General features: G+C 40.9%; 1 protein-coding gene across 2 annotated transcripts; it reads left to right on the top strand.

The window, feature by feature from the left end:
- Nucleotides 1–364: 364 nt before the first annotated feature.
- LOC135489861 (CREB3 regulatory factor-like) lies at nt 365–16,944 on the top strand. Of its 2 annotated transcripts, none has more exons than XM_064775456.1 (8): nt 365–541; nt 2,026–2,207; nt 2,344–3,337; nt 4,005–4,133; nt 5,106–5,496; nt 5,946–6,019; nt 10,430–10,552; nt 11,526–16,944. In XM_064775456.1, the coding sequence occupies exons 2-8, from the start codon at nt 2,175–2,177 to the stop codon at nt 11,651–11,653; spliced, it is 1,872 nt and encodes a 623-aa protein (XP_064631526.1). In that variant the 5' UTR covers nt 365–541; nt 2,026–2,174; the 3' UTR covers nt 11,654–16,944. The 2 variants fall into 2 exon arrangements, with proteins under 2 accessions (XP_064631526.1, XP_064631527.1); XM_064775457.1 differs by having other exon boundaries at nt 10,926–11,531.
- Nucleotides 16,945–18,416: the final 1,472 nt, after the last annotated feature.

Raw genomic sequence — 18,416 nt, forward strand, 5'->3', positions numbered from 1 at the left:
GCTGACCTAGATGACGTCATTTTCTAAAAATAGCCGAATTCCTGTTAAAACTCGTTCACCTTGGTCGTGCCTTGCCTGGTCGTGCCTGGAACAGTTCAGTTCCTGAGAGTGACTAACCCTTGTTCAGTTGATCAGCATAGCACAAATTATCGTCCTGGTGAAATTTACCATGATTTATTCTACCATTTGCACAAATGTAACAAGAAAATGCATTTCTAAAAGAAGGCATAAGCCACTTTCTTCACGAAATGCACAAATTCTCCCAAATTGAGGGGGTTGGGCCCTGGGAAATTTTCCTGAATTTGATTGCTGCAATTTTACTGACGTCACGAGTCACGTGGCTTTGATGGATCAGGACTCCATTTTGACAGAATCAAAACACAAACAGTTCTTGTCACTTGAGTAGGCCCTATCTGGATTCCTCCTATTTCTGTCCGAATTTCACTGTTAATAAACGTTCTAAATTTGAAAGGAGGCGATCGTTAGGAAGAAAAGGATCGAATCTTTAAATCTAGTGAATTAGCAAGTCCAAATCTCAAAGGTAAGGCCGTTGTTTTTCTCTTTCATTTTGTCTTCGAGAAACTTCCTTGTCACTTGTGCAATCAAAATGGCAGGAGGCCTCGTTTTTCTCGGAAGACAGGCCTACATTTGCCACTGATTTCTGTCCCTTCCCCTCACCATAACTCTTTTAAAAAATTGTCATTATAACTGTTTAAAGTCCAAGAATAGAAATGCATAGAGTCTGGCCGGTGTCATTGCCTTTTAAACGGAAGTCTAGGGAAGAACATTTCATTCCTCGTGTTGGAAAACTTGAGCGGCCATGCTGGATTTTCGCGCGCGTGACTGAATTTTTTCTCCCAGGTTCTTACTTATTTTCACTGGTTTTCCTGGTGTTCTGAACCTTTGATTCATGTTCCTGCTTTTTTAATGCTATTTCATTTATCTCAACTCAAGATTACCTCTTCGAATAAAACAATAAAGAAAAAATAGACAGTTTTGTGCTGGCTTCCTGCTGGGTTGTAAACACGTGAGTTTGTTATTGTTTTGATTTGAGAGAGAAAGGGGGATGGGCTTCCTTCTCTTCCATTTTATCCCCACTTCACTTGCCCTGTGGCTTTCAAACTGTTATTGTCAAAACATAGAAGTCTTCGTATCTATTTTACAAATATTATTAGCAAAAGATGTGTGGACTTTTGACTTCACAGCCTGAACTATCAGCTGTTTCACTTTGGTGATGAAAAAATTAACATAATTTATGTCATGATGTGACCTGAGGTGAACCAGTTTATCTAATGCCAGGGTCATGATATTGAACTTCCATAATGTCAAGGCTGTATTTAACTGGCTCTCTTGGGGGAAGGAACACCATTTCCTACCCAGACCTAGATCATGCAGCTCTGCACAGAAAACCTGTTTTTCTGAAACATTGGGGCAATGGGGGGGGGGGGGCAGCAATTACCCCCCCCCCCCCCCTCTTTGAAAAGGGACGGACAATCATGCCTTGTCCCTATCGATTGCTTAGATGGGACATCCATGTCTTAACACCATAATAATTGTCTGACGGACAACCACCAGTCTTTGTCCCAATTTACAGTCTCCTAAAGACAACCTTGAGTGAGCCAGGCCATCAGTAGCCTTTAGATCGGTCCCCACCAATCAAATGCCTGAAGGTCAACACGTTAGTTGTCCATTAGTGCCCCTTCATATTCTTCCTTGGCCAGTATGTCTTCTCAGTTCTGATCAAAGCCTTCTTAATATTGATAACCCTGGGGGTCTTAAAACAATAACGACAGGAGGACTCCTATCTTAAAGCAAGCTGAAAGTGAAATGAGTGCTTCATCGACATCATGTTAGTGCAGATCCCCCTTGGGCAGGTGATGTAGTTGTAAAATCATAGGTCCCAGTATGTAGTTGTAAAATCATAGGTCCCTGCCCCCCCCCCCCCCCCCCCCCGTGTGAAAATCACCATGCCAATTTCAATCTTGTGGTTCACAACTTAACGGCTGATTATCCTTTTATTTTCAGTTTTCTCCTTAATAAGAGTTACATAAACCAGAGAAACGTCTAGTTTTGGGCACCAAGTTGGGCCAGAGGCCAGCAAATGTAGGAACTTGGGATTTGGCCAGACTGGTGGATTATATCTGCTGGCAGGTCAGCAGTTTGTCCCTCTACAGATGACTGTTGACAGCAACCTGGCCATGAAGGGGGTAAGTAATACCTGCACTTGTATTGATTGGCGCATATTGGGGTGGGTTGACAAGTCATGCAGTGTTCTTTTAAAAAAATGCAAGTTATATACAATTTACTATTGATTATGGTGGTTTTCTTGTCTTCTCTTTTTAGCCTATCATCAGCAAGACTGCGAGCATGGAACTCACACCTAGTGGGGTACTTCCTGATTTGCCGCACCTCTCTTTTCCAATGGATCACCAATTGAGTCCAGATTTGAGCACGTACGCATCGAGTCCAAATTCACTCTTCATGTATGAACAAGAACGCAATGACATGCAGAATTCCTTTAATCCAAGATGTGCATCAAGGTCCCGCTATCACAGTAGCATGTCGGAATCCAGCGACTCCATGCAAGTGGAAGGCATGGATATGGAGTATGTGCAGATGCCCGATTTTTTGTCAAGCTCGTACAGTTCCTGTGACACAAGTGCCCCACTGGAGGGGACGTCGCAACCAGAGACAGTATGGGAGGGAAGCAATTTCAACAGCCCCGGCAGTGTTAAAATGGAAGATGTTTTCCAAACAGATGCAGTCGCAAATAAAGGTCCGACGTTGGCTGCACTGAATGCCAATGGTGAATGTGACGAGTCGATTTTCGATGATATCGAAAGTGTAATCCGAGATGATTTGGCTACATCAGATATGTCTGCTTTGGAGTGTCCGCTTCCCACGAGCAATGCCCAGGACGTCAAGCCTAAGATTGTACGGCCATTGTGCTCCAAGCCTCAGACATTTTTTTCGACTGCTTCGCCTCCCATCCGGAATCCATCGCAAGTGACTGCCATGTCGTCTTTTACATCTACTGCCCCTCTGCCCAACGACCAAGAATCTGCACAGGACAATAAGGTATCCTTGCACAGACTTCTCATGCAAAAGTCTGTTGGTGAGATGCCTACCCAATCAGTGCCGAGTCCTCCTTGTTCTCTACCCAGTCCAAGTATGATAGTGCCCAATGATTCCAAAGTCAGCTTGAAGCGATCTCTACACGTGGATGATCAGAAATGGGCAGAGGTAGAGCGGTTTTTGCACGAGGAAAAACTTTTACCAGCAAATGGGGCTAAAGCTGAATTGGCTGCAACTGGTGTTAGTGGCAGACTTCGACATGGTGAGTATTTTCAATCCTGTACTTCTTGTGTGTGTCTGCAGTCTGTGGCTGTGACACCGTTATTGACGACTATTTAAATTCTAGCTTAGTGTTACCTGTGAACTCGGAAATTTTACTATTTATGATGGCGGCCTTTAATATTGCGTCACTGATGTGACAAAATCTTGACTGTAATCTGAATTGATCTATAAATCTTTAATGTCTTGACTTGACTGTACATAACAATTTACATGATGTTGTGATGATGGCTGTTGTCGCCCAAAATCCTGTATAAAATATGAATTGTCTTAGTAATAATTATAGTTTATTTTCTTCTTGATAATAATTGTACAATTTATATATATTTTGTAGAAGTAAAGTCTTTTTAAAAAGTTAGCTGATTTCATTTCGAGGACATGAGCTGCCAGAAGGATGAACAAAGAAATGATTTATGATTCTGAACCCGTGTCCTATATTGTCATAAAATAATAGTATATTAATTTTAATAAGTACTCATCTTGATAAAGAGGGTTGATCAGCATGGGAATTTTACCAATTCACATTGTTCATACCACAACATGTGTCTTGAATATTTTGGTTTCCCATTTTTGAATGGAAGTGGGTGGGAGTTTTGGCAGAGCCGGTGGGAGGTTAAAGAAAATACTTCATAAGGAGTTTCTTGTTGCAGATTCCAATGCGTCTAGCACAGTGTCGCACATGTCCCATATAAAGGAGGAGATAGACTCGCACGACGAAGGCTTTGGAAGTGACCATGGGGAGAGTGAGGCAGATGATCGAGATTGGCTCTCAGAATCTGGTATGCAACCTCAGGTCCGATGGTATGCAGAGTTCCCAGTGTCTGAGTTACAATTGGTTCCTATGCTCTCCTTATTTTTGCAGGGTTCCTGCTCTCTGTTAGTAAATGACACGCTGTACGAGAAAATGTGCCCTCTTTAAAATGCAGGGACCAAACAGAAGAGCATCGTATGTGAACAGTTTCTTGTACATCGTGTCCTTTAACTTAAGGGTCAAGTATGCCATAGATTGTTTCATATTTCGATGTAACACCTCGGTCCTAACACCATGTCCGTGCTACATGTGCGAGAAAAAAACTTGTTCTTTTCCCTTCCCGCTATTGTAATTGTGGATGTTTTTGATAGTCCGGAAATTTGTAAATTTGACATAAAAATTTTAATAATCAAGAGTCATGGTCATGCAACAGTTCAATCTTTGGTGACTACTTGAGAGCAAAATATCACCCTGACTAATTATTGAAAATAATGAATGGACTTCAAGATATCGTGAAATTCCACCTTGACTTCAGTTCTTAATTTCGCGCCTCCATTGTATCCGAACATTACGTGGTCGTTCAGTGGCTCAGTAATAAGTCACAAAAGCACTGGGAACCCTGTGTCCACACTTTTCTTTGTCATTCTTACATTGCATGTTTTCGTGCAGTCTAATTGATGCGTAGGGTACCTAGCACCTCAAATAGAAATAATTATTATTTGTATGATAGTAGATGGAGTATATTTCGTTATTTTTTAAATGAAAATTGTGTCTTATTGCTTCTTTGACTTTAGTCTTCACTCTGATGGACATGTCATCATCCATAATTTCTGCTGTCGTCCTAAGTCACTGCTAAGTATTGTGGATTCTTCCCTCCTGCATGTTTACTGCACTATATCTTGATTGACGAATTGTTGTCTACTGAAAGAATGAGTGACCATTCAAAACCCTGCTCCGCTTGTGATGCCATTTGTTGATTGTGTTCCATTCTTATTTGCAGAAACCGATGACAGCTATGATCATCTGTATGGCCAGTCTGGGTCACAAGATCGCCACAAGGAACCACAATATTTCTGGCAATACAATGCTCAGTCGAAAGGTCCAAAACAGTCACGTTTATGCATCCCTGTGTCTTCAGTGGATCCACATGTTCTCCACAACTTCGAGGATCCGGTGTTCGATCCCGGACACAGAGACACGGCTATCCGCCATGGCGGGAAAGCGAGGAGAGGCGATGGAAATGATATTCAGCCAAATCCTAAGAAACTTTATCAGATCGGTAACGAGTTACGAAAATTGTCCCAGGTTATCAGCGATTTGTCTCCAAGTGGTAACGTGCCAGTGAGTGTCCGGAACAAGTCTAAGAGAGAAAAGAACAAACTTGCTTCGAGGTCAGTATGAAGTTGTTTGATGTCCACAAGTTGGAGCTACTGAGGTTTGACGCATTGTCTTTGGTCCTTTATAAAGAAATCGTGATACTGCCTTTTCAAGGGAGCATTCCAGTGACAATAGCGCGAGTTCCTTTTGCCAAAACAGAAAAATTGAGCACCAGGAAATGTTTAACATGAAGTGTCTGTTAGAATCATGCACTGTAAGATATCTTAAGCATAGACTTTGACATTTGTTCCATGTTAATTCCACTCACAGGACATAATATCAATTATTTTTGACCCAAACTGTGACAGGCTTTGCCCTTCTAAGACCTGGAAAAGATAATGCAAACATTCATCCTGGAAGTTGGGCTAATTCCTAAGTTTTTGAGAGAGGAATGTTGTTGTTCTGGTTCTAACCTTCACCTAGCTTGTGTTGTGAAATTTATTCTTAAAATTTCTTTTTTCAGGGCCTGTCGGCTGAAGAAAAAAGCACAGCACGAGGCAAATAAAGTCAAGCTGTTTGGATTGGAACAAGAGCATGGTTAGTATATAGCTTTTCACTATCCTGGAAGTTTATAGCCTGATGGGATTTTCCATGTGTAGCGGTAAAAGGGCTTATAATATTTGTCACTCTGAACTCGAACCCAAAGACTAAACCAACTAAGATATATATTTACATTATTTATTATCCACGTCCCTCTAACCTCATTTACAATCGACACTAAAATATTACAAAAATATGGCGCACAATAAAATATCAACAAGAGATCATATAAAAGAATCTTACCATGCTGTAAGGTCAAGGGTGAAGTCAATTAAAATATTCTGGCGCTTTTCAAGAGAGATGTCTTGTTTAGCTACAGAGCGTGAAGGCTGGCTTTCTGGATCTGCCAGGACTTACTAAAAACATCTGAACATCATTATTTATACCTAATTATACACACCCCTCATGGGTAAATAGCCTAGCCCAAATATCAGGCTCTGAGCCAACTAGCACTCAGTAATTAAGGAAACAACCAATCAGTACACAGCAGCATCAATACAAGATTATCAGACAGGGCCAAGGGCAGGAGCCTAGTAACCAGCTGCTAATCAGGAAGATCATAAAAGGGGTCAAACAGCTTAAAAGATAGAGATTATAAAACAATGAAAAGGAGCAATTAAGAAAGCAGGTGTTGAAACTCATAACGGTTTAACCCTTTCAGCTCGAGTCTCGATTGGAGTCGAGACGAGTTTGAACCTTTTGATGGACGAGTCTCGACTCCAGGCGAGAGAGCCTCCCTCCCTCTAAAAGATCGTCGATGCTTCGTTTCAGTGTATATTCCGCCAATTAAACACACCCGCTGGGGAATCCCCACATTCCGGGAATACCTTTTCTATTCATAGCAACTCTGTTGCGCAATCCTGAAACTGGCAAAACGTGGTTGATTTGCTTCGAATTTTCTTGCATTTTGAGACGCCATTTATACCAAAATGGCGAAATTGAAGACAGTTGATGATGTGGTTGATGAACTTATGGCAGACTCTGAATCAGACGATGGTGATTTGCCGAGTGATTTGGAGGATTATTCTGACGAAGGTGACACTGTAGATCGTGTAGATTCAAAGCATGGCTCGCCTGTAGATATGCATGCTGCTGTAGGGGGTGGGACAGAGGACGAACTGTCTTCGTACCACACTGATTCTGAGCACACTCAGGCTGAAGATAGTGACTACTCACCAAGTGAAGGAGAAAGAGCTGATATGATGGACATGAGTCTAGCAGATGATGAGTCTGATCCTTCAGATGATTTTGATATGAGTGGAAGTGCACCAGCTTCCCCAAGCCCATCACCAACTCCGTCTCCTCCACGTGGTCGAGGACGCGTTCGTACACGTGGGGGACGTGGTCGTGCCCATAGTCCTGTCAGAGCTCCAGTGCCTTTGTTACCAGCCCAGCCACAGGCACCACCCCCAGCCCCTGCTGTGCCTGCTCCAGGGCCACCCTTGCCCCAGAGAGGAGGTGGTGGCAGGAGAGGACGAGGACGTGGGAGGGGACGTGGACAGCAACCGGCTGCCCCCCAACAGGCTGCAGGCCCTGTATGGCAAGATGATAATGGGGAAGTTCCAAATTGGCTTCCAAATTTGCAGAATCAACACCCAGCAGAGCCTGTGATGGATTGTACAGACTTCACCCCTGTGGACTTCTTTCTTGCGGCATTCCCAGAACAAGCTCTCCAACTTATGTGCGATGAAACCAATCGTTATTATTCGCAATGGTACGAGAAAACAGAGGCTGCTGCCTTGAGGACAGGAATAAGACATTCTGGGGATGAAACTACGAAGAAGCAGTGGAAGGATGTTGATCTAGGGGAGATGAAAGCTTTCATTGCGATTCTTCTTATCATGGGCAACAATCTAAGGCCCACATACAAGGCATACTCAGGTCGACTGACTGGCTAACTCACATGGAGGGATTTAGAAAAGTGATGTCAAGAGACAGGTTCCTTCTAGTTCTAAGATTTCTGCATGTAGCAGACAACACTGGGGCTGTTCCTAGGGGGCAGCAAGGATTTGATCGCTGCTTCAAGATAAGGCAGTTCGCAAATGTGTTGGTTGACTCATGGAAGAGGATTGTCAATCCGGATAAGCATGTATCCGTCGATGAATGCATGGTTGCATTCAAAGGTCGTGTTGCAATGAGACAATATATGCCCAAAAAGCCAACAAAGTGGGGCATGAAGGCCTGGGTGCTGGCAGGCTCAAAGACAGGGTTCGTTTTTGACTGGAAGCTGTACAGTGGAAAGGAGGGAGACAACGTAGAGAGGAATCTTGGGCGCAAAGTTGTCCTAGATCTTACAGATATGTTACCACCTGGACATGAGGTATATTTCGATAACTATTTCAACAGCTATGAGCTACTCCAGGTCCTTGAAGGAAGAGGATTAGGTGGTTGTGGTACACTGCGTTCAAACAGGACTGCAAACCCTGCTGAAATCAAGATGTTCACAACAAAGCTGTCTGCAGCTAGGCTGCAGGCAATGTCACCGATTCTCAAACGCTGTGGCAATATTCTTGCATTGGGCTGGTATGACAAAAGACCAGTTAGTGTAATGAGCAATATTCACACTGCAGAGATGATGAACAAGAGAGTCAGAGATGCAAATACCCCAGGTGGCCACAGGAACATTCGAAAGCCTATGGCAGTTGACCAGTACAATAAATACATGGGAGGAGTGGACTCATCTGATCAGCTCAATTCCTACAATCGCATGGTGAGGAAATCTCTCAAATGGTGGAAAAAAGTTCTCTTGCATCTGCTGGTCACTGCTGTTTCTAATGCATATGTCATGTACAGGATGGTGGTGCCTAAGGAGCAGCAGAAACAAGGATACGAATTCAGAATTGAGGTTGCCAAGGAACTGGTCGTTGGATATGAACGTCGTCCTTCTGTACCGGGCCGTCCAAGTGTGAATCCTGCTCCATTCAGGCTGACAGAGAGACACTTCATTGAGAAAGGAGATGGGAAAAAACCTGATTGTGTTGCATGCTGCCTAAGGAGAAACAACAAGTACGTACGAAGGAAGCAGACAGTGTACCGTTGCAAAAACTGCGTTCCCAAGGTTGCCCTCTGCATCATCCCTTGTTTCGAACTGTATCACACCCAGAAGGACTACAAGGCTAAATATGAGGAGTATCTGAGGGCACAAGACCAAAACTAAGACTCTGACTGCAATAGAAAAGACAAGAACAAAGACATGTTAGGTAGAACAAAGTTTTATTGAAGGTTTGTTCCTGCGCGGACTGAAGACGAAAATTTTAGAATTTCACCTCAAATGGGACTCTTTGTCAAGGGTCCCATGTTGCTTTCTGGGGGTCAATAATGCAGACCTGACTAGTCCAGGGCAGGCACTTGTTTATTTTTACAAATGTACAATCATTTCTGTGGTTATATTTCATAGGGAAGCATTTATACCTTGGGATCTACAATTTTGTCATTTTCAGGTTTTTCGAAAAAAAGTTGCGAGTTTTCAGGGACCTTCTATATACCCCCTAAAATTTTTTGGGGGTGATCTACCCCCTGGAAAGCTACATATTCTGAAAGATTAGGTAAAATGCTAAAAAAAACTCAATTGGTATTAGGCAATTGCTTGAATGCTTCCCACTGTAAATAGTGTTTGAAATTTTCATGTCGTTCATTTTTCTGGTACCTAAAAAATATCCAGTCCACAGTGACCATCAAACTGAAAAATATTCAGAGCTGAAAGGGTTAACGATCCTGGGTGTCTGGGTTCACCAGGGCTAGAGAGAAACACAGAAATAATAATTACAGATATACAAATGTAGTAAGCAATTCCTTATATTGTCACACATGAAAAGATGCTTCAATGCTCGTTGAGTTATTATGGGGCCCAGGTTTCTCACAGATGCACACTGTAGGAAAAACCACATCTGTGTCAACACTACTAATACAGTAGAAGCTCTCTAAGACACCTTGGAGAATACTTGACTTGCCAAACTCAGAAATGCAGCGCCACTCGCGGACAAAGATAGAACAACTCGACATTTTTTTCACCGGTTTTCGCTGCGCATGCGTACCAGCCATCCGGAAACTAATAATGGCGGCAATCTGAACGTGTTTTGTAAGTTTTTGAGAGTTCAAAAAGTTCTTTAAGGCTCATGATTTACGATAATTTAGCAATCTGATAACTATTACGTGTTAAGAAACAGACGTACCACAGTTATAACCAGTTTACCTGTGTAAATTTGCTTTCACTGCGTGTAGCACAGTTGTTTTTCTCGTCCGTTGCCGCGAAAGAGGACGGTTGGTACGCATGCGCAGCGAAAACCGGGGAAAAAAATGTCGAGTTGTTCTATCTTTGTCCGGCAGTGGCGCTGCATTTCTGAGTTTGGCAAGTCAAGTATTGACTAAACAAAGCTGTTGGTCAAAACTTGCATTTCCTAATTTCAGGGCAACTAATGCTTGTACTCCAAGGGATAAAGCAAGAATTGGCAGCTTGTGTGAAAAGTCCTGACAGGGCGAGGTCGGTAAAACTTACCGAGAAGTTGGATCAGCTTTACAAGGAAAATCTGAGTAAGTATAAGGCTAATTTGGACAGACTATTGTGTCTGTTCAGTAGCAAAACGTTGTGGGTGAATTTTCCTTTTTTTCATTCCCAAATAAAAGAAACCTTTCGTTTTTTAAGGGACTATTTGCTAATATGTCTTGAAAAACAATTACAGTGGGCAGCATGCCCTTGTATGATGCTGTGTAACCTGATTTCATGCCATATAATATTGATAGTCCTTGCATGCATGAAGCGTTCTTCGTGCTGGTCAACCTTTCGGTTGGGTCATTTCTAGCCCAGCTATGTGGGATCCTTGTTAAAGACTTGTAGAGGTAAGAATGTCAGAAACAGAAAAGTAAAGGAACAAAGCTTTCAACGATGGTTAATTTACTTTTTCAGCGGACATGATCGCTGGCCATTCCAGTCAATTTGTACAGTATGTGTTGGGTAAAGTCGCCAAAGGTGACCAGATTGGTGGTTTACGAATGAAGTGAACTCCTATGACAGTCAGTGATGAATCTCGCCATCGCATCCAAAAATCAGCGCCTTTGTGTTGGAACAGCGGGCTCTTACCAAAGTGGCTGCTTTGAACGTTTTGGATGGATTTGATTTCACAAAAGGAAGTGGTCCTTCTCAAGCTATGTCAAGTTTGTGCAAACTTCGACTTTCATGAGGAAGTTTAATATTGACAATTGATGTTTGGGAAGCGGGGACCATCCACTTGCTGGTCCTGGAGGGCTGATGCATTGTCTGCTTAGAAGGAATCAGTCCTTGTGAGCTGTGGGAAGGATCTGCAGATGTCGGCTCCCTTGTGATGAATCAAATTAGTACCAGTCTCTGCTGCCCAAGCTGCTTCTGCTATCAGAATTGGTGGACACTTAATTTCCAAATTTTTCAACAGCCATTTCAGGAAGACACAACAGACCATGAACTGACAGTCGCCACGAAAAAGACTTTAGGATGTCTTTGTTCTTATTATTCATTATTTATCAATTCCAGGATCAATGATAGCAGGCCATGCTGCAGACTACGTCAATATGATAGTGGAAAAAGTAAAGAGTGGTGATCCTAACGGTGGACTTGACTTAATAGAAGATCATGTAGACGATCATGTAGAAATAGAATAAGATGGCGGCCATGTTTTGGTAACAGACAACATCGTCTGGCGACCTCCGCTTTAGACATTTCCAATAAACTGGGGATGCATGTATGGGAATGTTTTTCTAGTGCAAAAAACTTAGGGGCAGGTAGTCTCCAAAGAAAGACACATTGCTCCGCAGCCCAACCAATTTTCAAATGTGGAGAAACCTCACAAGTGAAGTAAGTTTTGTGTTCTTTAGAAGCTGTCTAGAATCTTTTATGACTGCCTGGATGCACCTTGGAAGTTAAGACTAGGGTACATGTCCTTGGGACAAGTACAAAATGTCAAAGTCTACTTCAAAAGTAATAGCCCTTTGGCCATGGTTCTACTTTATGTCAACATGTTATTCATCAGACGTGGGTTATATTACCATGAGGGATGATTTATTGAGCTTCGTGTCACCGGTATTAAAAAATGTGAGAGGTAGATTCTTTCAAACTTTTGATAGAATGTGGAAATGAAAGTGAAAATGTGAAATGAATTTTATGGTCAAAAACCAAATTTTAATTGATTTCTACATGCCTGAGCATTTTATATTGCACTAGCCTATATGAGGTATCAATGGGACATGGTGATATCAAAACACCGTATATTATATAGTGGAGATCAGGTTGATTGAATACTTAGTGGAGTTCTATGGTTTTATTTTTTCATCAGACTTTTTTTTGTAAACTGTTGTATGTGTTTGAATTGGTTGTCGCTCTGTAATACTTTCCTTGAATTCATTCAAATATTGTTATGAATGTTCGAATAATCAATCGGTGTCCATAATCAAACTTTTTGTCTATAAATCCGATGGGACAATTATGAAAATTGTAGTTTTGTGTCACATCTTCATGGTGTTAGTGGTCTTTATTTTTAGTGAGTAAAGTTGTAAATCTTGAACATCAGGATTTCTGAACGTTTTTTCTCTGTACAGTTGAAATACATTGTAAATATTCCATTCGTGACAATATTAATGAACATTATGTAAACGCCAATTTTTTATGTTGTCAACTAATGTCAGTTGTGTTGGTTAAAAGGAAATGTGTCCATGTGGGATGCACAAAGTATCTAGTCCAGAGCTCGGCAGCTAGCAGATGATTATACCATTGGGTATAAAGTGCCTTCCAATGCAATAGTTGATAATGCAGTCAAACAGTGTGAATTATACTGGGGGGTAGTAACAAAAATTGTTATTGAATTTAGAGCTGAGTGTCAACTTGGACATATAGCTCGATAAACAGTATTGGGTGATTATTATGTACCGGTAAGTAGGAGGAAACCGGAGACCCTGTAGGAAACCTAGGCTATTGCCTATCAAATAGAGTCGCCCTCTTTATCACATGAGTGTAACGGAATCGAACCAGGGACCTCTAAAGGTGACAGGTACTGATGTTTCCGCTGCACCACTCCGACAGCATGACTTCACTGATGAAAATATTCTCCTCATTCCAAATGTCCTTTGATGATGGCTCAAATTGCCATTTCGTGCCAACCCACACACTCATTGTCATGCTTCTGACTTGTATTAATACTATTAACAGGGTGGTTCTCAAAGTTGTATTTCATAGTAAAATTCTGGCATTAAACAAACAGAAGATCTTGTCAGATTCTCCATTTTCATGGTCGCAGAGTTGTCCTGGTTGCACAACGCAATTGTGTACAGCCAGGCATGCATTTTTCATTTCATCTGGCCTAATTCTTTTTACATGACAATCATATTTCGACAAAGAACGTACTTTAGAATAGTAATCATGGCAATTGGGAGTCGTCACTCTGGTTGAGACGTGTTTTGACAAGATGACAAGACTCCTTTATCTGAAAGGTAAGTTTGAAGTCGTACTAACAATAAAAAAGACGTGTTCACTGAACTATTGTAGGGAGAAAATAGGCCAGCTGCAATCTTTGTAGTGTTGTAAATAGTGTAAAAAGTGACTCGGAGCAATGTAAATATAAATGTAGATGTTGAATATAATACATGTCATTATGGTGTTGCATGCGTTTAAAATGTGGTTCATTTTCTAATGGAAATAATGGTGCTGATTGGTATTTTGAAGGAATTATTGGGGTTTTCTTGTGTATTTATAGAAGGCACATCGTTAGCTCGAAAGCTGGACTTGCAGAGTTATTGTGTGTGTTTCTCGAAGTGAGCAGGACTCGGTGTGATATGGGGTCCTTCTGATAAGCCTTGTTTCAAACATGCTTTTGACCAATTTCTTCCTTTTTCTATTTCGTGTACTAACAATACTAAATGGTGAACTTGAAACGATGGGAGTTTGTTTTTGATCCTTTTCATATGAAAGTGTGGTTTAAATAGTAGTTGATTTACGTTAAGATAATATCAAATTGTGATAAAAACCTCTTTCTTTTTGTATTGGATTCTAGACAGTTCAACTTCAGGACAGTTCTGGTCTAAATTCTTCTGTGAGATGTGCGGTACCTTGAAACGTCTTGAATATTTACGAGAATGTGAAAATAAACACTATTAATGAGAAGAAAAAAATCTCAACATTTCTGAGGAGGCTCAATGAACCAGTAATATTTTTTATACTTTTTCATAAAAATTCAAAAGCAAAAATTTAACTTGTGTGTTTGTTCAATGAAGATGGAGTCACTGTTTCTAAAACCGATTGCATTTATTGAAAAATTATGTGACCTTGGGCGGCATCCATAATTATTTCACCTTTGTTGCATAATTATCAGCTTGAGTTTGCAATCATGATCCTAACTGTAAAACTCCCAAATACATATCATAGATTCAGCTAAATGGGCCATAAAATGTCCGCTTACCTGAAACTTGATGAGATTGACCTACTAAAACTGAAAACAGATAATACAAATTACATGATCTGTCTATTGTGTCAGATTTTTCATACAGTTTTGTATAAACAGTGTATGATTTTGCTTCAGTCTCCTGGACTATAGTAAGTTAAGGTCAGTCTTGCTGTCCAGGTTTTTACCTACTGGTACTCTAAATAAAGCATGCTGTGATATTAAGATTGTGACTGGTCCCTGCGAAAATTTCCAAGTCTGTGGACGTTCAGCATGTCAGTTCAATTAATTGGAAAAAGTATATAAAAAGGTTTTTTTACATTTGTTGTCAGTGAGTGACATTCAAGGGGTAATATTTGTTCTCAGATATTATTATTGGGGATTAAAATTTGATATCTGTCCAGTACTTTCATAGAAAGTGGGTACTGCTTTAAAACTTAAAACAAGAATGGTAGACAAACTGTTTAATACATGTCCTACATGTAGGGTGCATTCTCTTGGTCTTAAAATGGGAACTTGGTCCAGTGAGGCAAATCAGTCTAGTTGGGTTGTTCTGTTGGCCTCAACGAATATCTTGATTGGGGATGGGGAAAAGGCTTTCTAGGGGATAAAACACCTCACGGTGATCTTCTGGCATAAATCTTGATTATTTCAATGACATCTTTGGCAAGATTTCTTTGGGGACATTTGCCAATCTAGCCCGGATGAGTGCTGCATCCCTGAGCTTTCGAGGGACCTGTCCTCTTGCATTTACCAAATTGCTCATGACTGCTTGACACAAATTACTAAATGACTGTGGTTGGGATAAAAGGGCCAAATTTCCAGTTCTGAATACTGCCTTCTATAAGCACAATTTGAGTTCCAATATCTAGTACATATCTTGAAAGTATACTGTTTAAAGATGGTAAACCCCCTCTTTTTGAATTTAGGTTCACCAGTACTGTACTCTTCATTTCTCTCTCATTTGAATGCAAGATAAGGGAGTTCTTTGCCGAACTATTTATATGAAATTTATAACTTTCTCGTCCCGTTTTCTATTAAAAATAAAATGCAGTTACATATAATTGTCAAATACTGTACCCTCCAATTTTGCAAGATTTTGACTCAAAGGAGCAAAAAGTATTATTGAATTATATTTCTTTTAAAAATTTTTTTTTTTCGAACTTTGAAGGGGGCTTCACTTTTCTGAACAGTCAGTGAACATGTACAGTGCTATTGCTTGTTTTTACTCAGGGGAAGTTGAAGATGAGTGCGCTCGGATGTCTTTCATGTAATATATGTTGAAGATTGTAAAAATGGTTGTACATAGAGAATGTAAAGTTTTTGCTAGATGAAGGAGGATAAAATGCATATTTTTTTCACCCTGTGTGTTCCTTTTTTAGGGACTTGACATTGGCACCAAAATTGTTTCCATTTGATGTAAACCACTAAATGTCCATGCCTCTTTATTTGTGAAATTTCCAAAATATTCTAAGATTCAGCGAAGTGTTTTGCTTGATAACTGTACGCTAAAGACTGCTACACAAATTGTCTCTTTTAGTTCAAGTTTATCACTCGAGTAAAGTTGAGAATTGTTTTTATGGTGTTAATATACTACTTATGTGTCAGTTAGTAAAGTCATTGATCTCCTGGGGAAGAAGAATCTAAAATTTACTCATCCCAGCTCCCCCAGGAGAGGACAGGCAATGACAGCAGAAGCCATCTAAATCAAGCGAGAAAGCTAATTCTGTTGACGATAGTAGCCAGTGTTATTCTCAAGTCGCAGTTGACGACTACTAACCCTTTGGGGGCTATGACAACAACACTTCACTCGAACAATGTACTGTACGTAGCTATCACATCTAGGTCACAGCGTGGGTAGAGCACAAAATGATCATATCTACACCTCGCCTTGTTTGAGAAAAGGTCATTTTCGAATGCCATTGCTCATAGGAATGCTAACAGATGCTTATCATTTACCAGCTTATACAAATGTTAGATATCACTCAAGGTTATCTTCTTGGTCAGTGTTTACTTAGAAGGTCGGTAATGACTTAGAAGATGGCTGGAGGATAACAAAAAAATAGCAACAGGGAAATGATTGTTAAACCCAAGGAAAGATCTGGCAGAAGGTGAGGACCCCACAGTCAAAAGTGTCCGGGAGAGTTTCATGGTTTCATGTAAATACAAAACATATTCACCCAAGTCTTTCAGCGATTTGATAATGCATTTTACTTGCAAAATGATAGTCATTTTGTAAGTGGTGTCCAACTTTGGGACATATAATTCTTATTTTGTGCAAGTATTCAGCTGCTCTTTTGAAAACCGCAAATAAAATTCTACGGAAAACCTGCCAAATGCTTAAATGACGACAAAAACTATATCTTTAAAAAGCTGATGTTAAAAAAGATACACTGTTGTCTCATATGTATGTGCTGGTGACCAATTGATTTCTATTTCTAAACCCATTTTGTTGTTATTTTTTCCTTCTATTGTCACCTGTAAATAAATGGATGTAAATAAATATATATATTCATCATATCATTTCGTCTTCATGTTCTTTTTGCTACTCTCTGTTGGAATTGAAATTGCTTATTAGCATGGTCCATGGAGCCCCATTTAGTGCCGTCGGACACGCATTTCACATTGAGGGGCATTCCACACTTCTTGTAAAAGGAAACTTCGAATGCCTTTTCAAACTGGCAATGGGAGCTTCCATGATATGTCACTGTAATAATCCCCAATCCCATCTTTGCTGACCGGACAAAGCATCCCGTGTTCATTCCCAGAGAGTGTTCTTATTCATGGCCCAGTTGACTAATGGTGAGAGTCCTTATTCATTCATTGCCCCGTCTTCACTTACCAAGATAGTGCTCCTCATTCATTGCCGAGTCTTCACTGACAGGTTGTCCCTATTTATGGATGTGCCTTCACCAGCCATGAGGGTTGTCCTGGCATAGAAAGCCTTCTTCATTCATGGCTGTCATCATGGACTAAGTAGGTTGTCACCATTCATGGCTGTCGTCTTCACTGACATCAGAGATAGGTTTCTTTGTTCATTGTCAAGTCGTTACTGACAATGTAGGTTGTCCCTATTTATGCCTCTACCTTCACTAGCCAAGAGGGTTGTCCTGGTAGAGAGAGCCTAAATCATTCATGGTTGTGATCATGGACCAAGTAGGTTGTCCTCATTCATGGCTGTCGTCTTCACTGACATCAGAGATAGGTTTCTTTGTTCATTGCCAAGTCGTTGCTAACAATGTAGGTTGTCCCTATTTATGACTCTACCTTCACTAGCCAAGAGGGTTGTCCTGACAGAGAAAGCCTTCCTCATTCATGGTTGTGATCATGGACTAAGCATGTTGTCCTCATTCATGGCTGTCGTCTTCACTGACATCAGAGATAGGTTTCTTTGTTCATTGCCAAGTCGTTACTGACAATGTAGGTTGTCCCTATTTATGCCTCCACCTTCACTAGCCAAGAGGGTTGTCCTGACAGAGAAAGCCTTCCTCATTCATGGTTGTGATCATGGACTAAGTAGGTTGTCCTCATTCATGGCTGTCGTCTTCACTGACATCAGAGACAGGTTTCTTTGTTCATTGCCAAGTAGTTACTAACAATGTAGGTTGTCCCTATTTATGACTCTGCCTTCACTAGCCATGAGGGTTGTCCTGGCAGAGAAAGCCTTCTTCATTCATGGCTGTCGTCATGGACAAGGCAGGTTGTCCTCTTTCATGGCAGTGTAATACAACCGACAGTGGGGGGTTTGTCCTCATACATGGTTTGTCTTCGCTGACAGATATACATGTAGTGCTCTTTCATGGGGGGAGGCTGCAATGATAATGCCAGGTGTCCTCATTTATGACTCTTCGCTGACCATGAGGGTTGTCCTGATTGCGAGAGTTGTCCTCATTCAAGGTTGACAGTATGGACAATAGAAAATGATTACTCCCAAAGAGGCTAACAAACTGACAAAACGCACTGGTCAGGCTCTATCACATAGCAGAAGGGAATTC

This window comes from Lineus longissimus, chromosome 6, assembly GCF_910592395.1.
Source record: "Lineus longissimus chromosome 6, tnLinLong1.2, whole genome shotgun sequence".
Lineage (NCBI taxonomy): Eukaryota > Metazoa > Nemertea > Pilidiophora > Heteronemertea > Lineidae > Lineus > Lineus longissimus.